The 11,835-nt window shown below is 41.7% G+C and overlaps 1 protein-coding gene across 1 annotated transcript; it reads right to left on the bottom strand.

The window, feature by feature from the left end:
• Positions 1-10,147: 10,147 nt before the first annotated feature.
• Positions 10,148-10,543, bottom strand: LOC128132914 (uncharacterized mitochondrial protein AtMg00810-like). Its single transcript, XM_052769916.1, has one exon. It carries the CDS (start codon positions 10,541-10,543, stop codon positions 10,148-10,150), a length of 396 nt encoding a protein of 131 aa, XP_052625876.1.
• Between the last annotated feature and the right edge of the window lie 1,292 nt (positions 10,544-11,835).

The following is an 11,835-nucleotide window of genomic DNA, read 5'->3' as shown; positions in this document are numbered from 1 at the left end:
TCAATATAGCTTGATAAACGATATCCATTTGAGATTTGACCGACATGTGTTTGGGAGTGATGTGGTGTTGCAACAGTCTTAAAACTTACCTAACACTATTCAAGGGATTTCTAGATCAGAACAAAAAAGTTAGAATACTATGGGACTATTTTATGATACTACAAGACAACAACAAGTTTAAAATTACCAAGTTCATTACATTAAAATACTGTAGGAGTATTTTAGGCACTATATAAACAACTTATGTGATAATGTAAAGACCCTTCTGGTAGATCTATGATTTCAGAGTACATACTTCCAAGGTTTTATATAATTAAGATTTATAGACTTAGAATTAGTGATCTATGCTTCACTACCTGTTCCTTGTTTGGTTGTGGTTTTGGAGTAGGATCACTTATTCGAAGGTGTATTTAATCTTAAATTATATACAACTTGTATACATTACGCAATTATAGGAGGACCCAGTAAGAATCACCCCATAATGATTACACTAAATCTCATAGATTCTTTACACACTTCCATTCTCGCACGACAAACCCAGATAGGTGTAACCACTCTGTCATAGCAGTCAATAGAGGAGACAAAGAGCAACAAGGAGAGATTTCCAAGAAGTGATCAGCCAGAGATTATAAAATGTCTTACGCGTCACACTAATAAATAATTGCCTTACTTGACTTAGTGAGCTAGTGGATACACTACTCACACTATGTGTTAGAATTATTTCCCTTCATGCAACCAGTATCAGTTATTCAATTCACAGAGATTCATTCGAGGATAGCCACTTCAGATTCATAAAGTTTGTTTTATATAAACTCTTTTATGAATTGTTTCCAGAACCTTATGAAAGTCTGAACCAGATACATTCAGAACAAGGATAACTTAGTCTTTCAGCTTTCAGCTTATATCCACTGCTATAGACTTATTTCTGTCTCATTTTTTTTATTATTTTTAGAAAAGATGCCTTCTTGTAGATCGAACAGACGCACTACTCTGATAACACCAACTTAAACTCCACTACCTCCTCCTCAATTCGATCCTGCTGCTCTCCAAGCAGTTGTAACGTCCCAAAAATCATGACTAAAAATTTCGTTTGAAAAACATTACTTAAACCACGATTGTCAATCTATAAAAGAAATCATAACATAAAATCAGAGTGTTAATTCAAAGCATATTCTTATTATCTGAGTAAAACATCCCAGGCTGACTAACTATGGTGTGTGCCATGCAATCATCCCGAGCTCCTCCCTCCGCTACCGGAAGTACCGAAAACCAAAACTGAAAACTATAAGCATAAAGCTTAGTGAACTCCCCTAAAGTACCACATACCATACAATAACATATAAAGAAACTACTGGGCCTTGCCCACTGTATCAGACCGAAGTCCGGACACTGGATCGGACCGAAGTCAAGAGCTAACCAGGGCCTTGCCCTCTGCATCAAACCGAAGTACAGAAACTGCATCCGACCGAAGTCCAGAACTAACCAGGGCCTTGCCCTCTGCATCGGACCGAAGTCCGAAAACTGCATCGAACCGAAGTCCGAAACTAACCAGCGCCTTGCCCGCTGCATCGGACCGAAGTCCGGAAACTGACTAAACATAGCATAGCATAATCATAACTACTAGCATAAAGACATATACTATACACTGCATCGAACCAAAGTCCAAAACACATAACACAAAGACATGCTTGAATCACAAAGACATCAAGTACAATGAACTACTGCATCGGACCTAAAATCCGGAACTACTGCTAACTAAACGGGCCGACATTGTGGCCGTAGACCCGTTCCTACTGGAAGGAAACTCACCCATACTGCTGAACTCTGCTGAAAATCCTCTGACTGCTAATCGACTATTCTCTGAAGCGCTGCTCTCCTAGCTCTCTGAGCTCCTAACAGTTGCTAAATAATAGAACTTAGCCTAAACTGTCCTCTAGAGGTCAACTAAGTCAACTCTGGTCAAGGTCCTGGTCAAAGTCAACATTCTAGTTGACCTGACTCGCCTAATTGTTCTACCAACTCGTTGAGTCCATACCCCTCTATCTCCAAAACAACCCTGACTCCACTCGTCGAGTCTGGCAATAACTCGACGGGTTCTCCTTCGACTAACCCTTCGGGACCATCTTCAACCGACTCGCCGAGTTCATCTTTGAACTCGTCGAGTTCATCATCACTGCATGAAAGTCTAGGCTTTGACTCGCTGAGTTGTATGAACAACTCGTTGATTTCATCTTCATAACTAAGAAGATTGTCTTGGACTCGCCGAGTCATTGAACTCGTCGAGTGCTATGATCTTCATAACCATTATGGGTCCTGACTGACTGAATCCTCCTTAACCCCAATCACTGATCCGACTTATTAACATAAGGATTTGGGTTTGCGACCCGACTCGCCGAGTCCATGAACTGACTCGTCGAGTCCCCCTTGTGACATCTTTACTTTGTCGATTTCAGTCCATCCTAACACCTCCAACTCAGAGATCTGGACTCCTTATGCTAGCATTGCACGTAAAGTTGCTAAGTTTACGTGCATGTAAGGTGTTATGAGGCTAGAACACCAAATCCAAGCTAATTATGAAGATAAAGGTTAAGAAATGGAACCATAACTAGATAAAGCCAACCACTTTGAGCTTCCAAAGCTCAAAAGTGTCCAGATCTGCTGTCCAATCCATCCTCAAAGGCTTATCACCCGGATTGTACTTGGAAATGGTCCAATTGTAACAAAAAGGCAAAGCTAGAAAGAGATCTATCAATTCAAAGCTCAAGATTCAGACTTTTACCTCCTAACAGTTGCCAAATCGATATGGAGGCTGGATCTGCTCTTCCTTCCTTGCCCTTTTCCCTCCAAGCTTCCAAGATGCACTCTAATGGCCCTTAATCTTCTTCAAAAGCTCAAACAATGGAGTTGGGTGGCTAGGGTTTTGGGTTCTAGACGAGAGAGGCTTAGAATGAACCATAGGGAAGAGAAAAGGACGCTTAAATAGGGTACCAAGTCCCGGAATTAGGGTTTCCCAACCCAGACCAGACTCGCCGAGCCCACTCGCCGACTCGTCAAGTCGGTCACTTACTTGTCCACACGGAGCCCGCTCCGACTCTTCGAGTTCTTCCTTGAACTCGAGAAGTTGACTCCTTTGACTAAGGACTTTTCTTTCCTTTCTTGGTCTTTCGAATTCTGGGTGTTTCAACTCTCCCCCACTTAAACTAGACTTCATCCTTGAAGTCCGATACGTCCAACTATTCTGCAATCTGCTTTCAACACTTCGGCTGGAAGAATCTAATTCCTATTGGCCACTTCCATTGACCTTTCACCTAGTCATTTAGACTAAAACTAATCATTGCAGATAACAATCCTCAAGGGCACTCTAATTGTCCCAACAATCCCGAGAAATCAATTTACTCAACTGGCCATCCTTCGTAAGGCCCTTACTTCTGCAGATGAACGAATTCCTTGCAACAAGATCACATCTACTCCGTTTGAAATCTGTTGTCTCGAGATGGTATGAATTCCTGACAGACCACTCATACTAAATCATTATAGGTGAACCCTGCGGGGGGGGGGGGGGGGGTGGGTGGCTTACCATTACACAACAATCCGTTATGCTTACTATACATGAGATCCTCAAATACCGTTACCGATGGTGACCCAAAACTGTCTGAAGCATTGACCTGCCTGAAAACACTGAACTGCCTGGAACACTGACTGCCTGAAACACTAAACTGCCTGAACACTGAACTCCCTGAACATTGACTGCCTGAAACACTGAACTGCCTGAAACAACATGCTGCTACATGGCTGCTTTCCAACATCTATCGAGTCCTTCCTGGTTTCAATTTATTCTCCATTCATCTGAAATATCGGGTTCCAGCCTGGCTGCGGAGCCCAAGGGCTCCTTATTTAGTTGCCTCACACGACTTCTAAACAAAATCCTTCTCTGGAACTAGTTGTCACTAGTTATCATGTCACTGAGGCTCTAACAACCTCCTGATCCAACTGATCGGATCCGTGCGTCGAATCCTAAAGTTACCAAACCACGGAAAAACATGATTGCTACATGACCAATTGTAGCCTTATATAACAAGTAACCTGAAGCAGTCTATTGCTTCTTGGATCACAAAACTACAGTGACATTCCTACAGTCTTTTCACTGGCTCAACTAGGTCTAATCCATCCAGATAATTCTGAAATCCAATCCCTGGATTTCCATATCCTTACTGCTACGCCCAAACTGGTGGGTACTATTGTTCCTTCCGCGTCCTAACAACACACTCATGTTGTCTACCAGCCAAGTGTATTTGTTGAGAGAAAAACTTGAGACACACTTGAACAAATGTTAGAAAAAGTTTAGTTGCGGATTTAGTTAATCTCATAGGATCTAAAAGCTCAACAATAATAAGTTAAAGAGTTAGATAGTTAGATAGTTAGTTGCGGAAATGTAAGGAAGTATAAATGACAGTAGGTGATATATCAAGTAAACACATAAGCTGATTCATAACATGGAATGCATTCAAACCAAGTTAGTGAATGAGATCAAGCTTAGTGATAAAGTCATGAATGACTTGCTCCGAAGAGAAGTAGTTATCAGTTATGTTCGAGAGGATTTAGAGTAAGAAAGATATGAGATGCATAAAAGAAAAAATTGAATATAGTTCAGATTGATAAATGCATGTAAGAGTTGTAATAAGTGTGAAAGAATGGGCTCTATTTATAGAGACTCAAGAATTACACTAGATCACTTCTCTAAGAGTAGCAGTGCAAGGCATACCGGACCATAGAGAGTATTACAATAAAAGTAGATAAAGTAAAGTAATCTAGTAGCTAAGAGTAGCTTCGGTTGATGATGACTTCGGGTGAGGCTGCTGATGAAACCTTGATTGCGGATCCTAGTGGACAGCGGTAGGCTAAGTTAAGAGGGTCACTTTATGTTTCAAAAATTTCCCCCTAAGTGACCTCTAAATTTTCTTCACTTATCAAGTTTAAGGAACTTGATCAGAATCCACCAAAACTTCCTGATATTTTCCAACCATGTGATCCTTCTTAAAATCTTGAACTTGACTTCAGCTGTCGTATGCTTTGATTTTTCAACTGTGGTCCGACATATTTCAAGTTGCTTCTTTGTAAGACGATTCATGGAAGCCATAGGAATGAAGTATTTGACATTATCGACCTTCCTTTTGAAAATGACTCCAAGTTCAGGGAAGTTTGTTGCACCAAGGCGTCTTTCTTCATAACCTTCGGTAGGCATCGGTGCTGGATCAAGTGGTGGCAGATCGAATTTCTTAGAAATGGTTGGGTGGATGTCCGCATTAATTTTTGCGAAGTCGTAGACGGTTTCCTTCAGAAAAATGCATGCCCTTTCAAGTGCTATCTTCATTTTAGGATACTTCTCACACTTGTTTTGGAACACCTTTGCTATAAGAAAGACTTCTTCTGGGTTCATATAGGGGAGGTCAGGTTAGGTGCGGACATAGTCCTGATTCCCTCTTGTAAGTGTGTATTGAACGAAGTTAGCCTTCATGAATTTCCTGGACTTGCTGTTCTTCACTGCGGATGGTCTATCGTTAGACCATATTTTCTCTATGGAAGAGGCCTGTTTAGCATAGAATCGATTTAGCCTCTCAAATTCAATAGGCAATCTTTTGTGATCCAGAAGGCTTCAGTGAAAATGCTCAAAAACAGTGAAGTACTTAGCATTTGGGGAGATTGGAACATCCCAGTAGCCATCAGAAGGGGGTTCAACATATGTAAGGTAGGGTTTGTAGTCATCGTCCAGCAGTCTGCGGTGGGGATTGATCCAAGAGTTTATTAAGGATTCATCCATGACGGTGTCGAAACCACATTCTCTCCATATGAGCTCAACAAGTTTAGCTGCTTTCCAGTCAACTTTCTTCTGTTTGGTGATGGGAGAGTCATTTGAGCTTGGAGAAGACATGTGATCCACCAGATTCTTAAAGTGAGGGGGAGTCTCAGGTCGTTCAGGAGAAGGAAAATTTTTTTGTTGCGGTGGAGGAGATTGATTTCTTGGACTCTTGTGAAGAGATGGTTGCGGTGAAGGAATTTTCTGAGAAGCACTGTTGGATTAATGGACTTCTTCATTATTATCTTCTTCATGATGGTCTTCTTCACTTCCCCCTCTTGAGGAGTTCAGACCCGGAGCCTCCTTAAGCCATTGTTTGAGACCATCAATTTTGGCACACACCTCCTGAAATTGTACTTTAAGAACATCAGCCAGTTGTTGATTGTCTGGGATGGTAGTGATCAAAAGTAATCGAAGAATCTCCTTTGTCAGTTGGAGAATTTTGGACCCATGTAAATTGGAGGATACAGATCGTTGAAGTTTGTTGATGGTGGCATGAAGGACTGAGATAGTGGACTCATAAGCAGTGTGAGTCTCAGCTATCGGTTTCTCGGAAAGGGTAGACTGGTCTGCAATGGCTGTTTATAAGTTGTCTTTGATTGCGGAACCCCCAGAGATGAGGCGCTCCACAGTAGCCATGAATTCCTTATGATCTGCTTGCGATTATTGTCGAGGGACAGAATCCCCATTTCTACTTTGAGAGAAATTATCTCAGCAGCTAGACGTTCCCTGGTTTCCAATCGTTCAATCCTTTCGATCAAGAACTGCGGTACCAGATTGTTTTCTGATTGCGGTTGAGTTGACTTGACTGCGGAAAGGATTTGATCTACTTTTGATTGTAGACTTAAGAATTCCTTTCTTGAAACGGCCATCTTTTTCTTTTTCTTTTTCTCCTTGGGTTTAGAAGTCGAGTGTTGAGAGCCACTCGATTCTTCTTCTTCATCAAATATCATGAGGTCATCATCCGAAGAGCTAGGCTGATTAACCTCATTAATATCATTGTCGTCAAATCCGAAGGTTGGAGCGGAACTGAGTTCTATTGCAGGGCCTTCATCTTGGGAGTCTTTATCAGTTGGAGATGGAGGAGGCTTTGAAGGAGTTTGATCAGCAGTCGCTTCTTGAGTCTTGCGGATTGTATCAGCCATGTTGTCCATCAATGCTTGAACTTTGCAGATTGTAGCTATAGTATTGGCATTGTTGATTGCGTATGCCCAATACTTAGCCACAAACTGAATTTCTTGTTGTTTCTGTTGAAGCTGCTTTGTTTGACGAGCCTTTCTTGCTAGGAATTCCCTATGAAAAGCGACATATTTATTGGCTTCGGCTTCATTTGTTGGTTGATACTTGCTCCATGAATCATTGAGGTCAACATCGTCAATTCCTTGGTATTGCACCGAGGTGTCCCTCGGGTTCACGAATCCCTGCACATTTGAGCTCACCGTACCTAAACCACCTGTTACAGATGTAAGCAGAGTAGGATATCCTGAGATTCCTCGGTCTCCTTGACCTAAAGTCAAGTCTGGCCTCGGCTCGATTCTGGCAAAGGCTGAAGAGTCGCCTTGCAGTTGGGAAGGTGTTCGTAGTGTTTGGGTAACAGACAAAAGTACGGAGTGCAACTCCTCTGGGGAAAAGAAATGAAGATGGGAAACCATGGAGACCTTAGGGCGGGAGCCAGATCCATCCTCTTGGGATTGACCCGGGGGATTTTCCACGTTGCGGTGAAGCCGACACACTATCTGCATCTGAGTGGTATTGGATGGTTGATTCAAATGGGTGTGCGGCCACCCCAAGGACTACCGGAGCCTTTTGAGAGGCTGCGGCATCTATCCGGCCAGGCATTTGGTTTGTGGTATTGGTTTTCCTTTTCTTGAGGATCGAGATGGGTTGATCGTCCTCATCAAAGTCACTACTAGAGGAAGAGGGAGAAATATGTTTGGATGGTTCATCATCAGTAGGCTCAGTTTGGATGATTTTCCTGTTCTTTGAAGGATTAGCTTGTTTGGGAGCATCCTTTTTCTTAGGAGGTTCATGTCTTTTGGTGTTGTGGGGGCCTTGATGGGGTGAGGCTTTCTTCTTGCGTATTTGAGATAAAGACAGGTTGGAAAGAGTGGTGGAAGATGGGACTGCGGTACTACCTGGGGCAGTGATTGCGGATGGGGTTTGTAGAGGCGGGGTAGGAAGGTATGGGGCAATACGTTCCGTAGCCTCAATATGGTATGAGACATCAGCAGTTTCAAGACCAAGAGTAGAGAGAATGTGGATAGGTAGTCTTCTAATGGGTCCGAAAGCAGATTGATCAGTAGAGGGATTGTACCTTTTGAGATCTTTAGTGATGAAAAGGTTGGTGTCGTTGCCCATGCTGATTCCTGCATCCGCATGAAGATCGGAGATGCAATACGACCAGAACCTTACAAATGTGAGTTCGGTAGGGTTCTCTCTTGGGCTTTCCTTTGGAATGTATTGAACGAAGTCGTCCCATAGTATCTGACCATAGTTGACGTCATGGCCAGTGAAGATACTCCACACCAACTCTAGGAGCTTGAGTCCCTTGTTATCTGTGCCTCCGGTTCTGCCGGATAGACTACGGATCACAAAATTGCAAACAAATTGCCAAACCGCAGGTAGTTGGTTTTTCTTGAATTCTCCAATTCCTTTGATCTTCTTTAGATAACCCATCTGGTAAAGTGCAGAAAGGATTTCCACCATGGATGGAGTAAAAACCTTGATTGAGGGATGAACAAGGAGGTTAATGGCAGTGAGAAACTTTTCTTTAGTCAAAATGACCAAAGAATCGTTAATGTGGTTCAGATGCACTTCTTGAGGATTCTCGAGTGGTCGATACGTTGAGAAGGCACACTTGAATAAGATTAAAAGAGGAACAACGCTAGTGAACGAATCAAAGGGTCCAAACAGAGGGTGATTGGACAGAAACTTGATCATCAGTTTTGTTGGAGCATTATAGAAAGAATGCTCTTCGAAAATAGCCCTAAAATTACTTGAGGCAATTGTAGGTGTCTTGAAGCAGAGTCTGAACCAATAGGGATTACTGATCCAGATGCCTTGGAGTGTTTCATGGAGATGCCTGATTTCACCATTGTAGGAGGTTGAAGAAAGCTTTGCAAGAGAAAAATAGAGTGCAAGAGAAAGGTTCGAAGTTTTGAAAGTGTAAATCTTTCTTGGGGAAGAAGAAGAGGGTTTTATAGTGGCTAAGTTGGATCGGGAAACGATTTTACCCTAAGTGAATTTAGGTAAAAGGTTTGGGTGTTTTTCTTGGATTAGGAGAGATAATCTCAACCATAGATTAATAAAGGGGATTAATCTATTTTTGAGATATACCAAAAAGGGTTAGCATTTAATGAATTGTCAGGATTCAAAAATCACGTTTGGAGAACGTCTTGTGAGGGAGTGAGTAATCTGTTGGGTAAAGGGGAAGTTGTAACGGGTTAGACGTTTTGGGGCAATATGAAGAGACAGATTAAAAGGATTTGATTTTGGGAAATCACTCTTTTTGTCATCATACCTAAAATAGGTCTGACACGAGGTTTTTTCAGAACGAATGAGACAGTTACACAAAGAATGCTTTTTTATTAAATGTTTTCTCTATTTAATGAAGGATCATTAAATAGCACACCATGTTTTTATTTTAAAAAAGATTTGAAAAACAATCAAAGTGACTGCGGATTGAAATGGAGACTTCGGATTGAAACTTCATTGTGGATGGATCAATTGCCATTGGATGGATGTCTGCGGTAAAAGAACTGAGAAGAACACTTGAACAAAGATAAGAAATAACAAACAGTAAGGATCATTGAAGTATAAGTATGATATATGGTTGCGGTACATAGGATATATCACAACCATCTATCATAGATAACTTTAACTTGGACTGCAATAGAGACCAAGGATGGTCTGCGGTACCTAACAATTCAAAAAAAATTGTGGATCCGGATTCATCATTCCTAACATTTGTATGAAACTGTTGAGTTTTGTAGAGTCAAGTGCGTTTGTGAATACATCAGCAATCTCTTCATAAGTATGGACATAAATTAGTTCAATGTTACCTTTCAGGACGTGGTCTTTGATGAAGTGATACCGTAGTTCAATATGCTTGGTCTTGGAGTGTTGAATAGTATTGTGAGAAATCGCTATAGCACTTTCAAAGTCATAATAGATTGGTATCCTCAGCATTCTGTATCTGTAGTCCAATAGTTGAGTTTTTATCCATAAGACATGAGAACAACAACTGGCTGCGGCCACATATTCAGCTTCTGCGGTAGACAATGACACACAACTCTATTTTCTTGACGACCAGCTGACGAGTTTTCCACCCAGAAATTGATATCCATCGGAGGTTCTTTTACAATCCAGACGACATCTGACATGATCCGTATCTGTGAATGCTTGTAGCCTGAAGTCATTCCCTGCAGGGTACCATAAGCCAAGAGTCTTGGTACCCTTTAAGTACCGTAGAATCTGCTTGGCTGCGGTCAGGTGTGACATTTTTGGATCAGCCTGGTACCTTGCGCATACACCCATTGCAAAGACGATATCTGGTCGGCTTGCAGTGAGGTACATCAAAGAGCCAATAATACCTCTATAAGTCTTGTGATCAACAGATTCACCTGAGGGATCAGCAGATATCTTGTATCCGAAGGCCATGGGGACCTTAGCCAAAGAATTGTTGTCCATTGAATATTTCTTTAACAGTTCTGAGGTGTATTTTTCTTGATGAATGAATATCCCTTTAGGGACTTGTTTCGCTTGAAGTCCTAGAAAGAAGTTTATCTCTCTATTCATGCTCATTTGGAACTTGTTGGTCATGCGCTTAGCGAATTCATCCACCATCTTTTGATCAGTTGAGCCGAAAATGATATCATCCCCATATATTTGTACAAGCATAAGTTGATCACAATTTGCTTTTCTAAATAACGTGGGATCAATCACTCCTCTTTTGTATTCGGACGAGACGAGAAATTCAGAGAGAGTCTCGTACCATGCTCTTGGGACTTGTTTTAGACCGTAGACTGCTTTTTCTAGCTTGTAGCAGTAGTTTGGGAATTCAAGACTTTCAAAGCTCGGAGGTTGCTGAAGATAAACCTCCTCTTTTAATTTGCCATTGAGAAAAGCACTTTTCACATCCATGTAATGAACCTTGATATTCTTGTGAGCTATGTATGCTAAGAAGATCCATATGGCTTCCATTCTTGCTACTGGAGCATACGTTTCATCATAGTCATTACCTTCAAGTTGACTATATCCTTTGGCAACTAGTCTTTCCTTGTTCCTAACGACCGTACCAGATTCATCCAACTTATTCTTATACACCCATCTAGTACTAACATTGGTGTGACCTAGCAGCTTTAGAACAAGCAGCCATACCTTATTTCTTTTGAATTATTCTAGCTCTTCTTGCATTACGGATATCCAATCTGGTTCTAGTAGTGACTCTTTGATCGTTCTGGGCTTGACCGAGGACATAAATGCTGCATAGTGACAGTGATCAGATAAATCCTTGAATGATAGAGTTTGGATACCTGCGGATGGGTTGCTGATGATTGGACCTGGTGGGTGGTCCTTTGTCCAAACATGTAGACGAGGTTGTAAATGATCAACAACTGCGGTGGAAGGAATGTCTTCAATATCGAAAGACTCTACGGTTGGAGACGACAGTTCCCCCTGGACTTGAGAACATCCTGCTGAATTGTCTTGAACTGGGAATTAGGGATCAAAATTTTCTTGGGCAGATGGTGAAGGTTCCCCTGGTGTGCAGACCGGAGTTCCCCTTGAACCTGCGAAGGTTCCTCCTGAATTGCGGATAGTAGTGTGATAATCCTCGAGTCTGTTCTTGTGTCTATGTTTTCTATGTTTTCATCATCTGAATCCGAAGAAACGTTTGAAGGTTGATAGACTCTGCGGATAGGGATGGGATCTGCATCTTCTAGAACTGGAACCTCGATGGTTGTTGCTTGATCCAAAGTAGA

The sequence above is a fragment of the Lactuca sativa genome, chromosome 3, assembly GCF_002870075.4.
Source record: "Lactuca sativa cultivar Salinas chromosome 3, Lsat_Salinas_v11, whole genome shotgun sequence".
NCBI classification, from domain to species: domain Eukaryota; kingdom Viridiplantae; phylum Streptophyta; class Magnoliopsida; order Asterales; family Asteraceae; genus Lactuca; species Lactuca sativa.
The sequence above is the reverse complement of the archived record's forward strand: the minus strand, read 5'-3'. Positions and strand labels throughout refer to the sequence as shown.

Coding starts and splice junctions, on each gene's coding strand:
- LOC128132914 (XM_052769916.1), bottom strand. CDS start 10,543: ATGGACAACAATTCTTTGGCTAAGGTCCCCATGGCCTTCGGATACAAG.